The sequence below is a fragment of the Protopterus annectens genome, chromosome 15.part0 (assembly GCF_019279795.1).
Source record: "Protopterus annectens isolate FY-2018-M chromosome 15.part0, PAN1.0, whole genome shotgun sequence".
NCBI lineage: Eukaryota > Metazoa > Chordata > Ceratodontiformes > Protopteridae > Protopterus > Protopterus annectens.
The window spans coordinates 107,391,947-107,415,386 of NC_056749.1; the positions used below are offsets into that span (position 1 = coordinate 107,391,947).

At 39.2% G+C, this 23,440-nt stretch overlaps 1 protein-coding gene across 1 annotated transcript in view; it reads left to right on the top strand.

The window, feature by feature from the left end:
- LOC122789955 (TNFAIP3-interacting protein 3-like) overlaps window positions 1-23,440 on the top strand; it is a 371,383-nt gene that overhangs the window by 311,531 nt on the left and 36,412 nt on the right. The window contains exons 4-5 of the mRNA XM_044057455.1: window positions 5,916-6,029; window positions 9,218-9,469. Of these exons, the coding sequence (XP_043913390.1) occupies window positions 5,916-6,029; window positions 9,218-9,469 (366 nt within the window). The remainder of the gene's footprint in view (window positions 1-5,915; window positions 6,030-9,217; window positions 9,470-23,440) is intronic.

Consider the following 23,440-nt stretch of genomic DNA (forward strand, 5'->3'; position numbering starts at 1 on the left):
GAAGGTCTTTGGCTAACAAAGTTTGCAGATGACTGCAAACTAGGAGCCATAATCAAAACTCCTAACGATGTGGACATACTACAAAAGGGCCTCACTGAGACAGATGCCTGGTGTCAAAGCCATGGCCTGAAGCTCAATGCCAAAAGTGTATTGTCATCCCCTTTGGTAAAAACTCTGTACTCATGAACTACCTCATAAGTGGTAGTCTACTTAATGCCGAAAGCATGATAAGAGACCTTGGGACACAGGTGGACAGTAATCTCTCCTTTGATAATCACATTGCCACAGTGGTCAGGAAATCCCTCTATGTGGCTCACCTCATCACAAAAGGTTTCTCATCCAGAAAAAAAGAGGTCATTGTTCCCCTCTGCTCATCACTCATTAGACCCATTATAGAGTACAATGCCCCTTTTGGTATGTACCTCACAAGACATCTACAACAACTGGAAAGGCTGCAGAAATACCTCAAAAGAGGATTACTGGCCTCAAACAGATGCCCAAAAACTCCAGCTTTATTCCATGAGGTGATCTCTGCCTAACATACAAAGCTATGTCAAACTCAGAGCTGTTGGACATGCTCCATGTAAAGAAATCCCAATCCCTCCGAGCTACACGCTCTAGGGACCTAAACCTTGTCACCACAATAAACAGAACATGCTGGAGGGATAGATTCCTGTCCCAGAGACTTCCCATACTCTGGAACAGACTACCTATCTATGTCAAACAGAGCTCCTCATTAGCACTCTTCAAGAAAAATCTTGATGATTGGATGGGAAATAGGAAATTCACCCCGGGGATCACTTCTGTGGCTCTGCTCGATGGGAGCACAGGAAAATAATTTTCCTGGGTGGCGAAAGCCATGGTACCTTTTTGGCTAGGCTTATATAGGCCCTAGGGCTAATAGCCTAGTACCTACCTATGAACCTATGAGTTGCAACCTCATCAAACTCACATTTGACCACAGCTAGGGAAGTCAAGAAAGCAATATGCACATTACTGAATTATTCAGAGCACTAAGTAAATCCACTGGGTAAAAAACTGTTAATGCAAAAATAAAAAAAAAAAACATAAGAACCTCATTCAATCAGTAGCTGACTCAAGAAGGTAATTAGCCTAATATTTTGTGTCACTTGCCTTGTGAGAGTTTTAATATGACAAAACATTCTCACAGTACACTAAATACATGTGCACAGGAAAATTCCTACAAAAGCAGAGGCACCTGACATACTGAGCCAGAGCAAAGATATCTTGTATAACTATGCTGGCTTACTTACCATCATGGATAGGTTAACAAAATATATTCATAATAAGTCCAGATGCTATGTCACTATAAAAAGATACATCACATAAATTTTTCTTAAGACATCTAGATGCAAACAAATACTTTTTCTGTAGTGACACTGTACAAACATAAACCAGATATTCCTTCTGTGGTGTCATTATGCAGGATATTAAATTCAAAGTGTAAAACATTCAGTATGCAAACAGTTTATGTACAATATATGTGACAAGCAAACATTAGATATGATATATGAAGCATGGTTGAGGAGAGTTACAGTACAGATATTAGGAATAAATGAAATTGAGGTAAAGAATGAGAAACATTATTTTGTAGGTAGATAATAGTTAAAGCCAAAACAGGGATGCAGGCATTGTACAGCTGATGAGCCAATGATAGCAGGGGTAAGAATACTAGGGTACACACTGTGCATATGTATATACATATGGTCCAAGGAAAGCACCAGTATATCTTATAAGTAAACCTGAACAGATATTAAAGTGAATTCTTAGTCATTAAAGAGCAGAAAGCCAACAGAATAGATAATATAGTCATTATTTAAAATATCACAATATTCGTATATGCATTAATCTACAAAATCTGAATAATGTGGTAAAAAGACTACACTGATATATAGAGTTGAGAAAGTTTACTCCAATACTAAATGCTGGGTTCACTTTAGTATTATATGGAAACCATGGTTTCTGGAGATAAAGCTTGATGGAAAAAGCTCTAAGCTGTGTACACGTAAGTCATTAAGCAAGTAAAAATTTATGTGGCTTCCATTTGGTATTTTGGTATGTCATCAGCACCAACAGTATTTCAAAGAGTAGTTCCATAACTAATTGAAGGCTTTGATCAATATAATTGATCATCCATTACGGTAGGGATAGCCACAAGACAAATGTGACATTACAACTGTACAATTCATGAACAGAAAAAATATATTATAATTTTTAAACTAAGAGCAAATGTAAGTAAGTCTTAAATATGTGGGACATATTCCAGAATAGAAGGGACTGTATCTCATATCAGAGAATGTCAGAGCGATAATGCAAATGACAAAGCCAGAAGAAAAACAGGGAATAATGACATTTCTAGGCATGATGCAGTATCCAATATGTCTGAGAAAACTATGCCTTTTCAAAAGCTTTTTAAGCAAAGCAGTTGAACTATTAAAAATAAACAAGTTTTAAATGCTAAAGAAACTAGTAACATGCCAGTGCTAAAATAATACTGTTAAGCAAGCAGGCGAACAAGTTATATTGCAAATGGATGGCAGTCAGAATGGCATAGGAGCAGTGGCTTTACAGGAAGACAGACCTGATGATTCTGCCTCAAGGTGTACAAAAGATATGCTCAAAGAAAGAAACAACTATTATGGAATAGTGTACTGATATAAAAAAATCCACAAACACCTTTACGATTAAAAAGTAAAAACAAAGATCATAAATCTTTGCAAAGCATATATAATTTTTTTTCTGTAAGATGCAATGAGATTACAGAATATGTTACTTAACCTGCAGAAGTATGACCTTAAATACAGATCAGGCAAAATCTACATATAGGAGATATGTGGAAATTTGCTAGAAAAAAATCCTAAGTTTTTGGGTGATTCTACAGTTGCAAATAATAGAAGAATTTTTTTAAGATATACTGATACTGACTTAGAAATTCAGTTGTTAAAGAGTCACTATAAGAGGCTTCCCATGGAAAACATCAGACTAGTATGAAATTCTGTCTTACTTTAACTCCCCAGATGAAATTTATTGTGTCAGAGGCTTAATGTTCAAAGCTGAGTTGAGTATTGAGGCTAACCTGTTCAGAGAATAAAGGTTTGAGAGTACAGAAGTTACACCTTCGAATAGTGAACTGCAAGGAAACAGACAGAGGTGAACGTTTTTGCCTGGAATGTAAATAGCACAAGAACAAGTGGTAAAAATGTGAGTAGTTTTATGCCCCAGTCACAGTCCTTGAGAAGAGATGTTACTTTATACAATACATGGATATACATAGAGATGAGTAGGCAGGGGGTTGTTTCAGTATGAAGAAACCATGTATCTGGTATGTGTGTGCATTATTTCCAGCACAGGAAAGTGTTAATACTAACATACACTACAACTTAGTAGAATTATCCTTTTTCCAGATAAGGCATAGTTATTCTTATATCCGATAATTGTCCAGAGTTCAAGACACTGGAATTCAAATGGTTTGCACAAGACTCTTCATTTTCAAGTCTTAATTGCCCACTTCAGATAGATAAATACTGAAAAGTTCACTAGCAGTTAATAGGGGTATTGTCTTTCAGTTTTGAAAACAGGAATACTTCATTTCAGAATCTCAGTCTTTTACCAACTCAGTTATTATAAGAATAATGTTTAAGAGCAAACTACCAAGCATGACGTCATTAGTGATGCCAGATAATCAGGATAAAATAAGAGAAATGCAGGCCAAATGTATGGAAGTTAGTCAAAGTGGACTACAACATCTGTGACAATTTACAACCTGATTCTGAATTTGCTGTTCAAGCAGTTGAACTAAGATCTTATGCTATCTGAGAGGTGGAAATTGCTTATACAGAAGGAACATAAGACATCAGTTCATAATAAGAATGTCTAATAAAGACAATTTGAAGTAATTAGGGAAAATACTATAATATAAAGATGTACAAGAACCATGATAGAAATCAAGCTTACAAAAACAAAAATCTAAGGCAAAAATGTCCTAACAAAAACAAATGACCCAGAGAGAATAGAAAAATAAAGTTTGAGCAAATACCAGTAACCCAATTAAAACAACCTGATATGGATAGACTGAAAAGCTAACAGAATGAACACAAAGTATTCATTTTAAATAGTATGACCAATTCCTAATCCAAAAGGTCATTGACATGGTTGAAAAAAGTAGGGAGGGGTTTAAATGATTGTGCTCCATCCATACCTCTCAACCTCTTAGAGTGAGAAATCTGGACAAAGCCATAAATAAAACTGGGACAAAAGCCCAAAAAAGGGACAATTTTTAATATTGCTCTTGCAAACTTAGAAAGTTGATAGAATAACAGGTTTTGCATTAGCATGCACTTTTCTGAAGGATATGAAGTCTGAAACTCAAATGTCTGTCATTATTTTCTAACTTTAGCCTTTAATGATTTACCACTAATTTGCTCAAAAACTACAATTTTATGAAAAACGGACCAAAAATTATGAGGCCAAAATCTGCACATTCTGTGAAATCTGTACAGTTGAGGGGTATGGCTGCATCTAGCTTTTAGAACTGGAAATAATTTTGAGTATGCATGTCATATGATTTTTCCAGCAATTCTTAGGAATTACAGTGAAGACCTCATGCCGGCTGATAACACATTTGCATTCTGTCTGTGTTTACTGAGCACCTTTACAGTTATAATGCACTTGTTAAAATATGTTTGGATGAAATCTTACAATATTTTGTGTATTTGTTTCTTACTATATAATACCAATTACATTTTACATTTTTTTATGCAGAAGCCCACAAAGTATGGTGTTTGCAGCTTTATGATTTTTCCATCCCAGAATAAGGTCATAAACCTATTATGTTTCTGGTAATTCACATCTTTTACTCTGCATTTTCATCTACTACTGCCTTTCTTCCCACTGGGGTCAATAAACCTATGAAGTATTTGAGGGATCATGGCTCTTCTACAATGTACTGCTAGAATGTATGCCAATCTTAAATTACAAGAATGTGCCACCGCCGAAAGAAATCGGGTCTGGATGGCAGTGCATACCCAATCAATTAAATCCTAGCATCACAAAAAATAAATTAAGCAGTATATTGCATCTAAAGAAGTCAGAGCTTACTACATCATGTATGATACATAACAAATAATAGCACACAGTCAGTGTGCAGACTCGCAGAAGACTGTGGATTATATTCCCACACCAGGTAATTGCATTTCTGACACTGTAGTGCAGTAAAAGGGAGGTGCTGCACTCCACAGTTTGTCATCCTATCCTGCTGATGAGTCATTAAACTCATATCCGATCTGCTTCAGTTGGGTGTGGCTCAGGTGGATGTAAAAGCTCCCATGTTACCTATCAAAAAGAGAGGGGGAAATTCCCCAGTACCCTTCCCATATTCCCCTTAGTAGTATAAATTCCTCCTCAGGTCTCCCCAAAGAGAAGTCTAGTGGGACTAATCTGGTCAACAAAAGATACATAAGTAAAAACTAAAAGAACACAGAGCAGAAATGTTACTGGATAAAAGTTATTGACAGTGTGTCCAGAGATTCTGAAATGATACACTAAATCGGAGCATTAACATTTTAATGATAAGTAGCTTTTGCATGAGATTGTAGTGCAGGTAGGACATTATAATCTCATCCTTGGGAGGTATCAACTTCATTTTAAGAAAAAGAAAGAAGACTTAACCAAGAAAAAAAGAAGAAGAAAATCATGTCAGTATGGTTGTACTCATGAGTTCATTTTAAATTAGAATATAAAAATTAGTAATAACCGCTTATAGCATTTCAGGAGAATTAGCATTGCTTAGAATATCAGGGTAAGATTAACTTTTTTTTTTCACTTTCTATCTAATGTGATTATTTAAATGGGAGCAGTGCAAACAGTTTCTGATACATTGCATTTTCTGACGATAGAATAAACGGGAATACTTTGAACAGACCCTAGTCCAGGAGCTAAAGAAGAACCAGAACCTTCAAGAATATGTCCGGCATCTTGAAAACAAACTTCATGGAAACCCAGACAGAAAGGTAAGGATAACAGGGTGAAGGACAGCAGATGAAGCATAAGTGCATCTCAGGACCACATGTGTATTTTCATCAGATAATTTACACCTCCTCCAGTTTCATAACTAATACATTTCAGTAGTTTTTATTTATTTTGATATTTGTTAACCAGGTTTCTCTGAGTATGAGCCTATTTTCAGCAGAGGCTTGGAGAGAAAAGCTCCATACAGCAATTTATAAAAGCAGAAATCATAGTAGTTACAGAAGGAATTTCAAATATAATTGTGGGTATAGATACAATCATAAGTAAAATACATAAGTAATTAATCACACAGGCAGTGTAGGTAGTAGAGTTACATGTACGTCTAAAAATATTTGTTTAAAAAATGTTTTAAGTAGAGAGGATGAAGGCAGAAAGCAGGGAACAGGGAAAGGCTATCGGTGTCATAAAGAATTTTTGAAAGTAAAGTATTAAGGGTGGTAGAATGAGGTGGACAGTTGGTTTAACAGATTCAGAGAGTTAGGCTGGACTTAGGCAGGCACAGGTCCACAAGTTCAGTAAATGGTCCTTTAAGGCTTTCCTGAAATTATGAATATTGGATATAGTTCAGATGGTCAGGTGAGGTTATTTCCAGGCAGAGGCAACAGAGTAGCTATATAGGTGTTGGCCAATTGTTCTTCTGGGCTTATGGATTTCAAGGAGAGAATGTTCAAAGCTCTGACGGGAGTGGGAGATGAGGGATGAGATGGTGGGGCATGAGGAAGGTTTGTAGAGGATAGATGTGTGTGTAGCAGTTAAGGTAGAAGGAGCTGGTGGGGGAATTCTAGTCAGCTACGGGATTTCAGAGAAAGGCAGTGGTGTGATTTATATGGCTGGCTGGCAATGAATCTACTGATTTTCTTATAAGTTAGTTCAAGTTTAGCCTTAAGAGAGGATTGTTAAGTTGGTCAGTATTGGAGAGGCTTAAAGTAGACTGGGGAGAAGGTAGACAAGGGCAATGAAGAGTCTTGAGTTAATTGTGAGGTATGTTTTTAGTTTCAGTAGAGAAAGCCCTGTTTATGATGAGTTTTTTTAATACAGTTTTGGACTTGAAGGTCAAATTTAAGTTGATTGTCAATGATGGTGCCCAAAAGCTTGCTGTGTGTCTCACCATTAATTGTGGTGTTATCAAAAGATGTGATAATAAATGAAGATTTGCAGTAGGAAAGGGATTTTGGGAGGAATAAGAGAAGCTTTTTGGGGGGGGTGAGTAAGGGTTGGTTGTCAATTAACCAAGTTTCCACAGAGTTGAAAGAGTTTTGGGTTAGAGTGTGGAGGTGAGAGAGATTATCAGAAGTGGTGATGATGGTGGAATCATCTGAATATTGTATGAGAGCGGTGAGAGCAGGATGTGTGAAGACAGCTAGTGAAGAATAGCAGTGCTTCAAGAATAGAGCCTTGGGAATACCTGTTCGGACTGCTAGGAAGGGGAGAAGGAGGACAGCCTCCTGACAGATTACTTGTCTATCAGTGAGGTAGCTAGCAAACCATTTAAGACTCAAGTTGAACAAGAGAGGTTAACATCAGAGAGTTTAGTGAGTAGCTTGGGGTGGGAGATGATATCAAATACTTTGGAGAGGTCTAAAATAGACAGAAAACTAGTTTATTATTGTCTCCGGCTTGGAAATTGTATGAGTGTAGGAAATTAGTGCTGTAGTTATGCTATTGTTAGGACAGAACCTGTGCTGAGTAGGAGTGAGTAGATTTTCATGAAGGAGGTAATATAAGAGTTGATTATGTATACATTTAGAGTATTTTAGAGAGGGGAGATAGAATGGCTATGGATCTGTAGTTTGTAAGGTCAGTGGACTGTCCTCCTTTGTGGATGGGTATAGTGAAAAAGTGTTTCCAGATGGAGAGGACTGTGGTTTCTTGGACAGATCCATTGATTAGTATCGAGACTGGGTATGCAATTGAGCTAGCGGCAAGTTTTGGAAGAGGGGAGGTAGTCTGTCAGTTGAGGGGGAGCATAGCTTTAATTTGCTTAGTAGAGATTTTATGCAAGCAGTTGGGACTGCTTTGAGAGAGAAGGTGGTTTGATGGCCAGAGAGAGGAGGGGAGATAAAGTGGTTAGAGGTGATGCTGTTGTAGGTTAACTAGCAGATGGAGTTAATTAAGTGAAAGTTGAGAATTGTTGAAGCTTCTGGGGAGAATTGTTAGGGCAATGGTTAGTTGTGCTGGGGCTACCTGGATGGAGAATCCTACTAATGGAGTTCCAGAATTTTCTTGGATTGGTATGAGGGTTAGTCTGAGGCTTTAGGTAAGTTTTTCTTGTCTGTATTGACTTGCTTTTTAGTGAGGTTTCAGAGTTCTTTATAGGTTTGGAGGTAGGAGGAGGATTAACTTTTTAGCCATGTTTTACAGGCATTGTCCCTCTTGTGCATTAGAGAGTGAGTGGACTGGGAGAGCCAAGGTGCAAAGACAAATTTAACTCTTATTTTTCTGAGGGGAGCCAGGGAGTTGAGAATATCACGAAAAATGCAGTTATATTAATTACGTTTTGAACCAAGTCCAGATCATTGCACATAGGCAAACGGGAAACACGCAAACTCTCAGCAATTACCAGAGATCATATTTAAACCCTGAACGCTAGAAATGTGTGATAGAAACCATAAGCACTAAACCACTGTGCTACCAAGAATTTAACAAAAACATAATATAGGGATAGCACCCAGTCTGATGTTTAAAGAAAAACTGCAAAAAGCAAACTTCTGAAAATAGTAGTAAGAAAACAGCATACAACTTAGTGAATGCAGTATGATTACTACAAGTTCAGGATTTAGATGATAATATTCATTGAATTCAAACCTTCTCACCCTTATTAATTAACCCCCATAAAACCTACTTCACAGGGCACGTAAGTATAGACTCTAATGGAAACTAGAACAGTGTGCAAAATGTGTATGTATACCATGCTTTACAGGTGAGCATCAGGTTTATATACTGTAACAGAAATAGCTGATCGCCTGTACTGACAGTTATATACATGTAGCTGGATTTGCAAAATATGCAGTAAATTACAATGCATGAATCTGTACACTGCTTGCTGTATTAAACTTATCCAGCAAATGTTTTCAGGATAATTTTGTTCTATAGTTTATACACAGTACTTGTCATTTCTTCAAGTTTCTCTACTGGCTTATGGCCTTGTTATTTGATCTTTTCTGTAAAGAAAGTGGAATCATGCTATCCTCCATGGACAGGTGAATTTTCAGAAACTCCTTTCCAGTCCCCAAGAGTCAGCTTCAAGTTAATGCCATCAGTAGAAAGTGAAATGGTGCATAAGTCAGAAGGAAGCAGTCTGCCCATATCACCAAAGCCCAGGCACTCCAAGCAGGCCAACAACAAATCATTCGAGAACAACAGTGATGTTAAAGCAGAGGTCCAGGAACTGAAGGCACAATTGGAGGCCTTGAAGTGTCAGGTAATATTTTATTATATTAATTTTTGTGTCTGTGTCTTTCACTATTTCTTCTCTTGAATTTCAGCACTGGTTCCTCACTAGCTTGTGCCCCAACAATAACATAATCCTACCATCCTGCCTCATTGTGACTTCCCTCTTAGCTCCACCTCTGCACTTTTGAAATTCCCTTTTTCCTGCAAGTTCTGCTTTTTTGTAACTTGGATAGTTATTTTCTGGCACATCTAATATATTTTAGTTAAAGCAGTGTTTTAAGTTTCTAGTGCACCCTCTGCAAACTGGCTTTTCTTCTCTAACACTTTGCTGGCTGGTATACTAGACTTTGACTATAACACTCACTGTGACAAATATACTAACTTGTAACTAGAGCATTCACTGTAACAGTCATACTGCACATGCACCCACTTTATACCCATACTGAGGTGCCAGGACTAACAAAACATAGACAATAAATGCAAACAAGTGGACCACACAATACATCACACACTGCCCTATCTAGATAACATCATTTTAGTCCATTTCCATTTGAGTATTCTGATATGGTAATGGCCAAGCTGAGGAGATCCCCTTATGTATTCCACACAGCTGAATGTTTCATCAGACTGCTCTTCTAAATAGAAAAAAAAAAAACAGGTAGAAGTTCAGATGTGAGAAGAGAGTAGATATTTTATATTCTTCTTGATAGGGAAGGCTTTTAATGGCAGATGCATTTATGGCATCAGTTTTTCCACTAAGACCATGTCCATCAACTAGGCTACAGTGTTTTTGTCCTGGGATAAACAAGTATCTCAGGAGTTCAGAAGCATTCATCGTATCAGGGTCATTAGTGCATGTGTATCTAACACTTAACACGGATAAAGACACCAAGGAACAATTGAACACCAACCTTAACAATGTAACGACTAGCATTCCAAAGCATGTCAAAACCATTCTTCTTTAAGACTTCATTGATAAAAGTGTGTTAAAAAGGGTAACTACTGTAGCAGTGACATCGTACTACTAAACAAACATCAGAGGATAGAGAGCAGAGATTGGTTGTCACAAACACCATCTTCTAATAAGACAAATAGTGTAAGACTAGTTGGACCCATCCATGATCTATTGTTGTCTCAGTGACTATGTCATTCATACAGTTTATGATCAAAAAGATGTTGACAGCGCAAGTGCTATGTGATGACTTAACAAGCTCATGACAGTCCATCATATCAACAGGTCTATAGATATTTGACTCACTGAGCAACCAAAACCAATTACTAGGAAATTCAATTCCAAATTCCTTAAAGACCCACTTATTCAAGAGAACCTTTAGAAATGTCTCTGAGAATGGTGCTCTACCAACCATGCATCTGGTGGTAATATGAAAGATGCTGCATGGAGTCGAAGACTCCTACTGCTCAGCACGAAATAAATCCTCGTCTGTGACATAAGGACATGTTGAAGGGACAGCTGTGTGTCTCATATACAACCCCTTCTCTTTAACAAGCTTCCCATCCATGAGAAACAGAGTTCTTCCCTAATGCAATTCAAGTGTAACTTGGACCAGGGTATGAGGAATCAGAAATTTACCCCTGATCTAGCACCTATGTCTCTATTAAACAGTGGCAGCCAATAAATGCTTGACCTCCCATGCCCAAGTTTGCATATACCCCTTAAAATAACCCTTGGGTATCAAAACTTGTCAGGTACATGTGGGAAGCAAGTCAAAACTAAAAGGCTCCTGTAGGGTCATTAGCCTAGTAATCACCTAAGAACATATACCATCAACCATCACCATGACTGCGTTGATGAAAAATGATAACCTCAAAACATGTTCAACCACAAAAAGGGCTCTTCTGAGCTATACAATTTAAAGGTCCAATCTGCCTAAGATGGCAGTGGTCTTGTTAGGGTCAAAAACCCTAAAAAAAAAAAAAGGATATTTATGGTGTCCTGGTCAAATTATCCACATGCAATACATACACCACCTCAAGTCTCCACTCACAACAGGCCATATTGGAACTAAACATGTCAAGAGAGACAAAGAACAGAAAGAAGGACTATCTCTTCATTGTTGAAACCATAATGGTCTTAATCCTGTCTGATCTCAAGATGTCCTAAAATTACTGAAAGGGAAAAAGCATTCAAACGTATTTGAGACAGATTGAAGGATCGGTCAACATACTGTTTAGGTGCAAGTCCATAGTGACAGATATCTCCATCAACTCTTTTCATCAACACAGACTGAAAAGAATATTCTGTGGATCATTTTACCACTGAAGATACAATCTGTGTTATCAAGACAACTGAGAACAAAAAGCTTGGATCATTACCATTGACTTGACCTAATAATGTTTTCACTATCAGTTTCCATAACATCATTGTTCTTGTTTGAGGAAATGGCTTTGTGTTCCCAGAATTTAGCTCAAGATAGTACCTCAACAAAGATTAACTTGCATATGGCTTCTCAAAATAATTTAGCTGATTTCATGCCTAGAAATTCCATCAATGTTGACAAAACCAATCCCTTGAATTCAGCTGGTTCCATGCCTATAAATTCCATCAGTCTTGACAAAATCAATCCTTTGAATTCAGCTACGTCTATGCCTAAAAATTCCATCAATGTTAACAAAAACAATTCCTTGAATTCAACTGGTTCCATGCCTAATAATTCCGTCAATGTTGACAAAGCCAGGCCTTTGATGTTTGGTAAAGATACACAGAGATCTCTATCTTTCATTTGGATATCAGTCATGAAGGATCAACACTAGAAAGAGTCACTACACTCAGACATCTGGGCCTTCCCTATTTACCCCCTCAGCTATAGGCAGCACCTCAATAGTTGTTCAATGAAAGTGGACATCCAAGTCACTGCATGCAGGAATAGTGGATACTGTCTTGGTCCTGAAGGTTGGGCTATCCGGTGAGCTGGACTAAAACTAAATACCAAGAAATGCCCAATAGCATCCTTTGGGAAGTCATCCACCCTTTGTAACCATCATATTGACAGCATACCCTAATAGGTGACCCAATAGTCAGGGACTTGGGGACACACATAAGCAGCAATCTAGCCTTTCATCATCACATGTCTACAGCATTGAGGAAATCATTCTATATTTTGCAACTTAAAGGTATGCAATCTAGATCCAAGTAGGTCATTGTTCCACTGTATTCAGTATTCATCAGACCTATCACTGAGTATGATACCCACTTTGGTGTTTACCTAAGTAAGAACATCCAAAAACTGGAACATCCGCAGGTGTTCCTCACTAAAAGAACACAGGGTATAAGCAACATGTCCTATGCAGACCTCCTCAAGGACCTATCCCTGTATTCTGCCAACAGGTTGTTGAGGGGAGAGCTGGCCATTTCACACTGAGCTAATCAGAGGAAGTCAGAGGAAGTGCTCTGAGCCCACTAATCTGTGATATATAACATTAAGTATCCTGTTTTTTGCTTATTCCTGAGTTATTTATAGCACTTTTATTGCCTGCATATACTTTGCTAGCTAGTTTCACTGTGTGTGAGGTATTAACTAGAAATTTCCTACAATTGTTAAGCATCTGGTTGGGTTTGTTTGTTCTGATTTCCTGCTAAGGAGTGTATCATATAACTTGTTTGCAGTTAAAAGCATTCTCTAGAGTCTCCTTGATCCTTTATCTGTTTAAACATTTCTGCAGTTTTTTTCTACCTAAGTAGTGTTGGTAGTGTAGCATTGCCCATATTCAGGCTTGTGTTTTGGGCCTAGTTGTTTGTTAGTAGAGGCTGTGTGTCTGAGCACATGTTCCAGGCCATCATAGCTTAGCCAAAGCCAGTATAGCATTTCAGTGAGAGTGAATTGTTTGTGGTCATTGGCTGACTGGGGTTGCCTGGACTACGGCTTGGAGTAAGCACCTCATTGGTTCTTTCAAGCTTTTTTCTAAAGTTATTTCAGGTTTCAACTTTACTTAAGAAGTTAACTTGGTGGCTTTGCAGCTGCCTGCCCCTACCGTAAATTTGATCTGGGACACTCCTCCCAGTCTAGTGTCATTACCTCATTCTACCTAATCCAGGGAGAACATTTGAAAAGGCCAACCCAGTTAGTTTCTGCTCCTCCTTTCCCCTTTCCACTTTACAAAAAAAAAAAAAATTCTAAGCTTGTTTCCTGCCTTTCCTGTTTGTTGTTTAGTCCAGATACAGATTTGCTGTATCCAGGACTGTTTGTAAGCTTCTGACCCCCCCCCCAAGCCTTTCTGTGTTGGAAGGAAGCCTTCTGGCTTAATTTTGTTTCTTAGAATTAGCCAGTTTACTAGTTTCAGCACTCAAATCTGTTTCTTTGAGCTCAACACTTATTCAGAACTCATTGTAAGCACTAAATATGCTACAGATTACTACAGCACTCAACTTTCCTCACTTGTCTAGAGGAAAACAGTTTTTAGTACTTAATAAATAAGCACCTATCCAGGCATGTCTAAGGGTCAGCTCCTGGTGTTTTCTCCTGTCTACCTGATGAATCTGGGCATCTTGGGGCAATGCAGCAATTGCCTCATGTACACAGACAACCCTCTCCTCCTACCACCCAACACTACAACCTGTGAGAGATGCACTTATATAGCCAAACTGGAAACAAAGCTCTCTTCACCCAAGACTGGACTAGACAGTCAAGAGGAGAAGGTAAACACTTGCACCACACCACACTCATCACATAGTCCCTGAAAACCTACACCAGCAAAACACACACATAGAAACACAAAACACACACCTACATTTGCGGAGGCTCTAAAAAACAATCTATCCAAGCCACAGGACCTCCAAAGCAGAAACGTAAGCAACCTCCACCCCTCCAACACAACCCAAATGACACATAGCCCACAAACTCAGTGTGCCACTCAACCACAGCCCATAAGGCATAACAACATACCCAACGCTCTAGTCATAGGTGACTCTATAGTCAGGCACACTGATGTTCCACTCACCAGGCTAAACAAGGAGAAAGTTACTTTCAGCTGCCTGTCAGGTGCCAGGGTCTGCCTCATAATGCATGAACTCAGCTCACTCCACAACAAGTATAAATATGACTCTGTCATTGTCCATGTTGGTGTGAATGACCTGAGACGTACCTCCCTGGACTACATGAAAAGAGACATGGAGGAGTTGTCTGATATTGAAGCCCAGGCAAGTATGACCCTAGCCCTGAGTAGCATCCTGCCATCACCCAGAATGATACCACAGTACAAGGACAAAATGATTGACTTCAACAATTGGCTAAGCTTCTGGTATCATTCTAAGGGGATCCAGTATATATCTGGGATGACATGATCAACAAACCACTATGCTTTGCCAGAGATGGCCTGCACCTGTAGCCCTTGGGATTCCGGATACTGGCTAAGGCTCTTGCCACCCCTATAGTGCCTTTTTGAGGCAAGATTCAAATGACAAATTCACCACCATAACGGGTACAAGCAAGCAAAATCTGAGGGTAATGCTACTTAATGCTAGAAGTCTAAACCTCAAAATGCACTCACTCGAGGCACTCCTTAAAATGGAGAACATCGACATCTGTGCAGTGACACAGACCTGGTTCAAGGCACCAGAGAGCACCCCTGCATTACCAGGCTATAATTCATACCACACCTTTTGGCCACCTAACCTGGACCGAAGCACTACAGGCGGAGGCGTGTCCATATTCATTAAGGATATCCACACCTCCAGGCTAGTTGCTCAGCATAATGCATCTGAGATTATCCAACTGCAACTAACTCTGGGCAAGACCACAGTCCAAATTGTAGCTTGCTACAGATCCACCACCATGCCCCAGGATTCCCACTCCTCATTTCTTGATACACTGGAAAATATTAGGATACAACCTAACACCCTAATAATGGGCAATTTCAACTACCCCACCATTAACTGGGAAAACTACTCATGTACCAACTCTTGTGCTCAACGTTTTCTGGAATTCATAAATTCCAACGCCTTGGATCAACTTATCCACACCCTCACCAGGGGCAGCAATATCCTAGACCTGGTCATTACCAACATGGGCAACTGGTGTTCCACACCAGTGGTCAGTTCCTCGTTGGTCAGAGCCAGCCACTTGCAAATCACCCTCTAGGGTCCCATCCCACCCCCACCCCCCATTAGGGAAACCACCGTAAAAAATTTCTCCAAAGCCAACTTCACGCTTCTTAAGACAGAAGAGGCAAACGTCACGACACCCATGCTGATGGACAATAGAGGTACGACTGCTGAATCCTATACAATTGCACTTTATATGCACTTACATGAGTGCATGGATTGTGCAATCCCTAACAGAACCAAGATGCTATCCTCCAAAAAAGGAAGCCATTCTGGTGGTCCCCTGCCATAAACAAACTCTACAACAGAAGAAAAAAACTGTTGCAAAAAGAGTAAAATCCCATGATTGGAGAAACTCCGTGGTCAGCCTCAGTAAGAAATTGAGATCCCTCATAAAATCCTCCAAAGCTAGTTATGAAAACAAAATCGCCACTGATTCTAAAGACAACCACAAACCATTCTATAGCTATGTCAAGAATTTCAATGGCAACACTCAGATCTGCTCTGAGTTACAGCACAATGTCACTAAATATACAGAACCAACTGATATTGCCAACATCCTGGCAGATAGGTTCATTGCTAACTTTATAGGTTCATAGGTTCATAGGTAGGTACTAGGCTATTGGCCCTAGGGCCTGTATAAGCCTAGCCAAACTGTACCCCGGCTTTTGCCAACCAAGAAAATTATTTTCAAGCATAGCCACAGAAGTGATCCCTGAGATGAATTTACTATCTCCCATCCAATCATCATGATTTTTCTTGAAGAGTGCTAATGAGGAGCTTTGTTTGATATAGATAGGTAGTTTGTTCCAGAGTATGGGAAGTCTCTGGGACAGGAATCTATCCCTCCAGCATGTTCTGTTTATTGTGGTGACAAAGTTTAGGTCCCTAGAGCATGTAGCTCGGAGGGATTGGGATTTCTTTACATGGAGCATGTCCAACAGCTCTGGGTTTGACATAGCTTTGTATGTTAGGCAGAGATCACCTCTGAGTAGGTGATATGCGACAGAGTAAAGCTGGAGTTTTTTGAGACAGTCTGTGTAGGGCATCTGTTTGATGCTGGTAATCCTCTTTGTGAGGTATTTCTGTGGCCTTTCCAGTTGTTGTAGATGTCTTGTGAGGTACATACCAAAAGGAGCGTTGTACTCTATAATGGATCTAATGAGTGATGGGTAGAGGGGAACAATGACCTCTTTTTTCCTGGATGAGAAACCTTTTGTGATGAGGTGTGCCATGTAGAAGGATTTCTTGACTGCTGTGGTGATGTGATTATCAAAAGAGAGACTACTATCTACTTGTGTCCCAAGGTCTCTTTTCACACTTTCGGTGTTAAGTAGACTACCGCCTATGTGGCAGTTCATGGGTACAGAGTTTTTACCAAAAGGGATGACAATGCACTTTTTGGCATTGAGCTTGAGGCCATGGCTTTGACACCAAGCATCTGTCTCAGTGAGGCTCTTTTGTAGGATGTCCACATTGTTAGGAGTTTTGATTATGGCTCCTAGTTTTCAGTCATCTGCAGACTTTATTAGCCAAAGACCTTCTGTGTTAGCCTGTACTTCAGAGAAGTAGATACCAAACAGGAGAGAACCTAGGACTGAACCCTGTGGTACTCCACTTGTCACTGTTACATCTCTCTCATCCCTTAAAGGGCCCATCTCTATACCGGAAGAATGCAAAGTTCCTGTAATCATGGCTGCACAGGTAAAACACACACTCTCCAAAGCCAAGAACACAGCATCCATGGGACCTGACAACATCCCAGGCTGCATTTTACATGAACTACAGAACGAACTGGCACCCCACCTAAGTACCATGTTCAATCATAGCCTCACCTCAGGCTTTGTGCCCACTGAATTGTGCACAGCAACAATTATCCCACTCCACAAAGGGGGAGCCACCACAGACCCCAGGAACTACCTTCCCATTAGCCATTTGGTAAAAACCCACACCTGAGGAAGTGTTACAAATGAAAATGTATGTTTTAGCGTTTATGTGCTCAGTGTGTAGGATTTTATCATTTTATGCTTCGTGTGTTAAAATAAAATGAATTTGTGAATGGTCCTACTGTCTGGAACTTTATTGTGCACCTAAGGAGTTTATTTTGTTGGAGATTTCTTGTATTTTTTGGACTCTTTGGCATCCTTTTGGTTTAGAAGTGTATGTTTTGTGCCATGGAAGGTGACACGAGTTTGGACAGTGAAGGGAGGAACCATAGAGAGGAATTAGGCCAAACAAGAAAATTGGCCAACTAATGCAATTGATAGATATTCTTACCCCTGTAAGCCTATCCTTGGTTGATTTGGCTAAGAAGATCAATGAGGGGAAAAACCAGGAAGTACAATGTGTCCATGAAGCAAAACGCTGTTTTAACAGTGGAAAGGAATTAAATGCAGCGCAAAACAGTCAACAGTCATTAAATCGATCATTAGAATTTTTGCAAATGCCTGTGTTCTCAGGGACGAGGTTGGTAACAGGGACGTCGGGAGGCATACGCACTGTACTGATTTCAGTACAACATGTGTAGAAGGGGGGGTAGCATTTTAAATGTTCACTTTTCTGTTATTTTCGCGCTTTACTGCACAATGACGTCAGCGCAGCCAGTCAGGAGCTCCGCACATGTATTTCCGGCCAACCAGCCAGTAGCGCATCAGGGCAGCCAGTCAGGAGCTCCGCACATGTATTTCCAGCCGACCGACCAGTTCAAATGCTTAGCATTTCAAATGCTTTTGGTCAAAGCGGGAGGAGGATTTGTTTCAAATGGTTCTGCTCAAAGCGGGAGGAGGATTTGTTTTGGTCGAAGCGGGAGGAGGATTCGTTTCAAATGCTTTTGGTCAAAGCGGGAGGAGGATTCGTTATGGTCTCACTTCAGTCTTGCAACCAAGGGTTGGTGAGTAATAGTGTGTGTGTGTGTGTGTGTGTGTGTGTGTGTGTGTGTGTGTGTGTGTGTGCATGCGCTTGTATACATTTTGTCCCCACAATAAATACTTCACACTATTTACATCAAATATATTTGGCTTAAAAGTATCATATTATCATCTGCCAGTTGTTATACTGTCTATTAAAGTGGAAGAAAACACAGGCTAGAATCTCATCTCTTGATGTTTATCTTGGACACTCAAGTTCCTCATTTGGGCTGTTCTCTATGATAAATAACCACACATGACACAAATGTTCCACCTATGCTATCCAGCTCTAGAGACTCAGGTAGGGGATGCCCAATACGTTTATCTTACAGTATGTTTTGACAACTGTTTATTTCTCTAGCTCTGCAGATTGATAAAAGCATAGTGTTTACTTGTTTTGTGTGTGTGTGTATTTTATATATATATATGGGTCTACTACTAATTACCGACACGACGATTCCCCGACGGAAAACTCCCCGACGCCAGATGACCGACATCACACAAACCCGACAACGCAAAACACCGAACACCATTACACCGAACACCATTACACCGACACACGGAACGTAAACAACACGCGACACTACATAGCATACACACTAGCCCTGACCCAAACCCTAACCCTAAGGTCCGACACTATCGCACACTTCACCTACCTGCACCCTAACCCTAACTCACTTAACCCACCCCTAGCCCAAGCTCTGACACTAATGCACACATCACCTACCTGCACCCTAACCCTAACTCACTTAACCCACCCCTAGCCCAAGCTCCGACACTAACGCACACTTCACCTACCTGCACCCTAACCCTAACTCACTTAACCCACCCCTAGCCCAAGCTCCGACACTAACGCACACATCACCTACCTGCACCCTAACCCTAACTCACTTAACCCGTCCCTAAACTACAGTCCCTCACTAGCACACACTTACCTTACCCGAACCATACCTCTGACACGAACACACACTCACCTTTCCCACAGCCTAACCCGACATCCCACAATCTCGAGCACTTACCTGACCGCTCCTAACTCCATCACCATCGCACACTTACCGCGTCGCGATCGCACATTCCCTTGTCGGTCTTTCCGCTGTCGGCAAATCACCCTGTCGGTACACTTACCTGTCGGTCATCTGGCGTCGGTGAGTTTTCCGTCGGGGAATCGTCGTTTCGGGCATTAGTAGTAGACCCATATATATATATATATATATATATATATATATATATATATATATATATATATATCACACACACACACACACACATGTATACACACAGAGGCAATTTTTTGTTTTTGCACACACACACACACACACACACACACACACACACACACACACACACATATCTTGCCTTGTACTGATTTTCTGTTTTAAATTAACATTGTTTATCAAGTAGTACATAGTTTGATTAAACCACAGAGAATAAAGTGTGAGCTGGGAAATTACTATTTTTGAAAGTGAAAGATGCAGTAATGGGTCCAGTCATAATTATTACATGACTGTTGCCACCATATGCTAGTTTTTCTTCCTTGCATAAATCTTAATATGACTTGCTTTATAAAAGCAACAAGTGGTATATTTTATGATATGCAGCAGAACCTTGTAGGAGATGGAATTTTGTGTGTTACCCATATTTGTACAACACACTAACAAGTGGCACTGACCATAATCTCCTTAATATGTGTTCTTGTAAAAGGTGACTGAAAAGTGTAGGTGAATATTTAAAGCATTAATCATAAAATTGAATAAATCTGATGTAATTACTTCCTATATTCCTGCATCACTTGTAAAGAATTTAGCTTTAACAAATGTGCATGCTAAATCCAGTGCCAATAGCAGTGATACTGACAGACAGACAAAGCAGAACAAGCCTGCTCTTATTGAATACTTCTGAGTGTGAAAAAGCAGTCAGGAAAGAGTGCAAATCCAGCAATTACAAAGTACTCTGCCTGATTCACAAGTACAAAGTGCTTTCTCTGATAAGTGTATAAAAACTCTGCCCACCATTTTAAACTGCAGGTTGAAGCATTATCTGGTTGTGATGTCATAATGTGCAGCATATGTTTAGGGCAGTGTGGTTATACCATACTTGTGAGTCAAACTTCTATTTCAGACATTGCTTATTTTCCTTGTTTTTATTCAATTTTTCAATTAGGACCTTTACTTACTGCACTGGCAGTATTGTTGCCTCACAGCTATAGGGTTTTCTGGTTTGATTCTTGGCTGGGGTGCCTTCTGTGTGGAGTCTGCATCTTATCCCTGTGTTTGTGTGGATTTGCTCTGGTGTCTGGCCATTTTACAAAGACATGTGTCTACAGTATTTCTCCCTGGGCCTCTGCTGAAAATTTTTTGTTTCGTCAGAAGTAAAATTGACAGGCATTTGAATTTCAGACTTCATATTCTTCAGAAAATACATAGTAAAACAACTTTTATTCTAGCAATAAATATATAGTAACATAACCTTTTTATAGCAATTGTTTTAAGTTTATGACTATTTGAAATTTGTCCTTATTTTTGGGACTGTAATACCCTGTTATTGGCTTTGTCCAGGTTTTTTGTGCTAAGGTTGACAGCTATGGCAAGAACCGAATTCACTGAATATGTTTGAGGGCTGTATTCCCTCATTACTGGGTTTGTCCAGGTGTTTTGTGCTGAGAGGTTGACAGCTATGGTGAGAACTGAATTCATTAAATGATAGCCATTTAAGTTTCAGTCTTCCTCTCTTTCACAAAGCAGGTGATTTGGCATAGTGGTATGTTGTTCTGACTATTTTGCACAGGGACCTTGGCAGTAAAATGTATGATGGAAACGCAGCATTTTATTATAGCAGCTTTCCAAGATTATACAAGCAATGTTTAATGTGTTCCTGTTTTTGCCCTTTTGACCCACCCCAATAAATTTGGCTTTTTCCAGACTTCTTGTGCTGCGAAGTTGAGATGTAGTTGAGTATTGCGTAGATTTTACAAGGAGCTGAGAGCTGCAGGAGAAGAGAAGTTTAGTGCTGATTATGCTAAGTCGGCTCACATTGCTAGTAGCACAACATGTTGTGTACTTGCTTTTAATGCAGAAGGTTGTTGGTTCTGCTCCCATAAGGGGTGAATGCTGCTGTACTGAAAGTTAAGACACTAACTATGAGCTTGTTATCAGTTTGCCATCCATTTCCTATTGCAATATTACTAGCTTATTTTTAATGTAATTTAGGCAATTTATTCCTCAGGGGCATCAGGCACTTTATTTTTCGGTGAAGCCATGAAATATAAAGGTGATTGCTGGCAGCAACCTCTTCATTAGTTAGATTTATTTAACGTGGAATTATTTAGATGACCTTTTTTACTACTTCAGAGATTGTGCATATTATTTACTGATAATGGTGGACTGTAGAAGTTTGAGTAGACTTTTATGATGGAAATGTTCTGAATTGGGCAGTTTTGTTTCATTGTTTACTGGAAAAATGTTCAAAGCAATAGGAAGGTGTATCAAAGAGCACATGTATGTTTCATATGCAAGAGGCCTGTGATTTAAAAGCAGCCTAGAATTAATTTGTATCTGCCACGGGTAAAATGTATTTTTCTTTGAATGTGGGTTTTAATGTTGTTTCAATGAATGTGAGTTTCAAGGGCAGAGAAGTTTTAATGCCAAGTTTGTTTAGCAGATGTCTTAGTGTTTGTGCTGTAAAATGCAAAATAAAACTTTCAAATGAAGTTCAAATCATCATAGAAGTAAATCAGTATGCACATTAGTGTTTATGGTAAATGGAGTGAAATAGCAAAGTAATGGATCATTGGAATGGCTGCAGGGGAGGCTCCATTCGACCATGGTTTTGTGAGGGGGAAGGGCGGCAGACTTAGACAGCCCCAGCTGAACTATACCTCCCAACTGTCCAGATTTTCAAAGAATGAATAGATTTTTTGCTTCTTATTTTTGGTTTGTTCCTCAAAATTTGTGGTTTTTTGGCAAATGATTTAGGAATTAAGTCACTAAATAATGACACACTAGTTTCAGACTTTATAACCTTCAGAAAAATGCATGCTAAAATAAGACCTGTTCTATCAACTGTCCCAGTTTATACAAGAGCAATTTTTAGTACTGTTTATATGTTCCCTAAATATATTTGGCCTTGTCCAGATTTATTGCATTAACAGGTTGAGAGGTACATGCAAATAAATTGCTTTATAGAATTAGGCATAGCCAAACCTCAACTGTCCCTGATTTTGGCTCAAAATGTTGCTCTTCCCCTAATGATCCCTCCACAAAATAGCAATTTTGGAAGAAAACATGGAGGGTTTACTTTACTTTTATAAATAACTGTAATGATCAGAGTTATACATTACTTTTATTTCAGAAATGCATGTAGATTCTCTAATTTTGTCAGCTGCTCTAAGTTAACTGTGCTCATATTAAAATGGTGTCCCTCCTTTGACAGGTTCCCAGCTGTATTGTCTGGCAATTTTATATTTTTGCATCACATTTTTGGTCCATTTTTCATAAAATTGCAGTTTTCTGGCAAATTAGTGGCAAATTGTTAAAGACTGAAGTTAGAAAATAATGCAGACATTTCAGTTTCAGATTTCATACCTTTCAGAAAATTCGTATTGATGCAAGACCTACTACTATTCTATTATCTTTCTAAGTTTATAAGAGCAATATTTAAAAAAAAAAGTCCTTATTTTTGGGCCTTTGCCTCAGTTTTATTTATGAGTTTGTTGCTATAAGAGGTTGAGAGGTGTGTGTGTGTGGTAGGTAGCATACCTCTCAACTGTCCACATTTTGCAGAATGTCCAGATTTTTGCCCCATATTTTTTGTCTGTTCCTCATAAATTTTGTGATTTTCTAGAAAATCATTGAAGGCTGAAGTTGCTAAATGACAGATATTTCAGCTTCAGACTTCATGTCCTTTAGAAAAATTCATACTAGCACAAATCCTGTTATTCTAGCAACTTTCTCATACTAGCACAAATCCTGTTATTCTAGCAACTTTCTAAGTTCACAAGAACATTATTTAATATCTGTCCCTGTTTATTTTAGGCTTT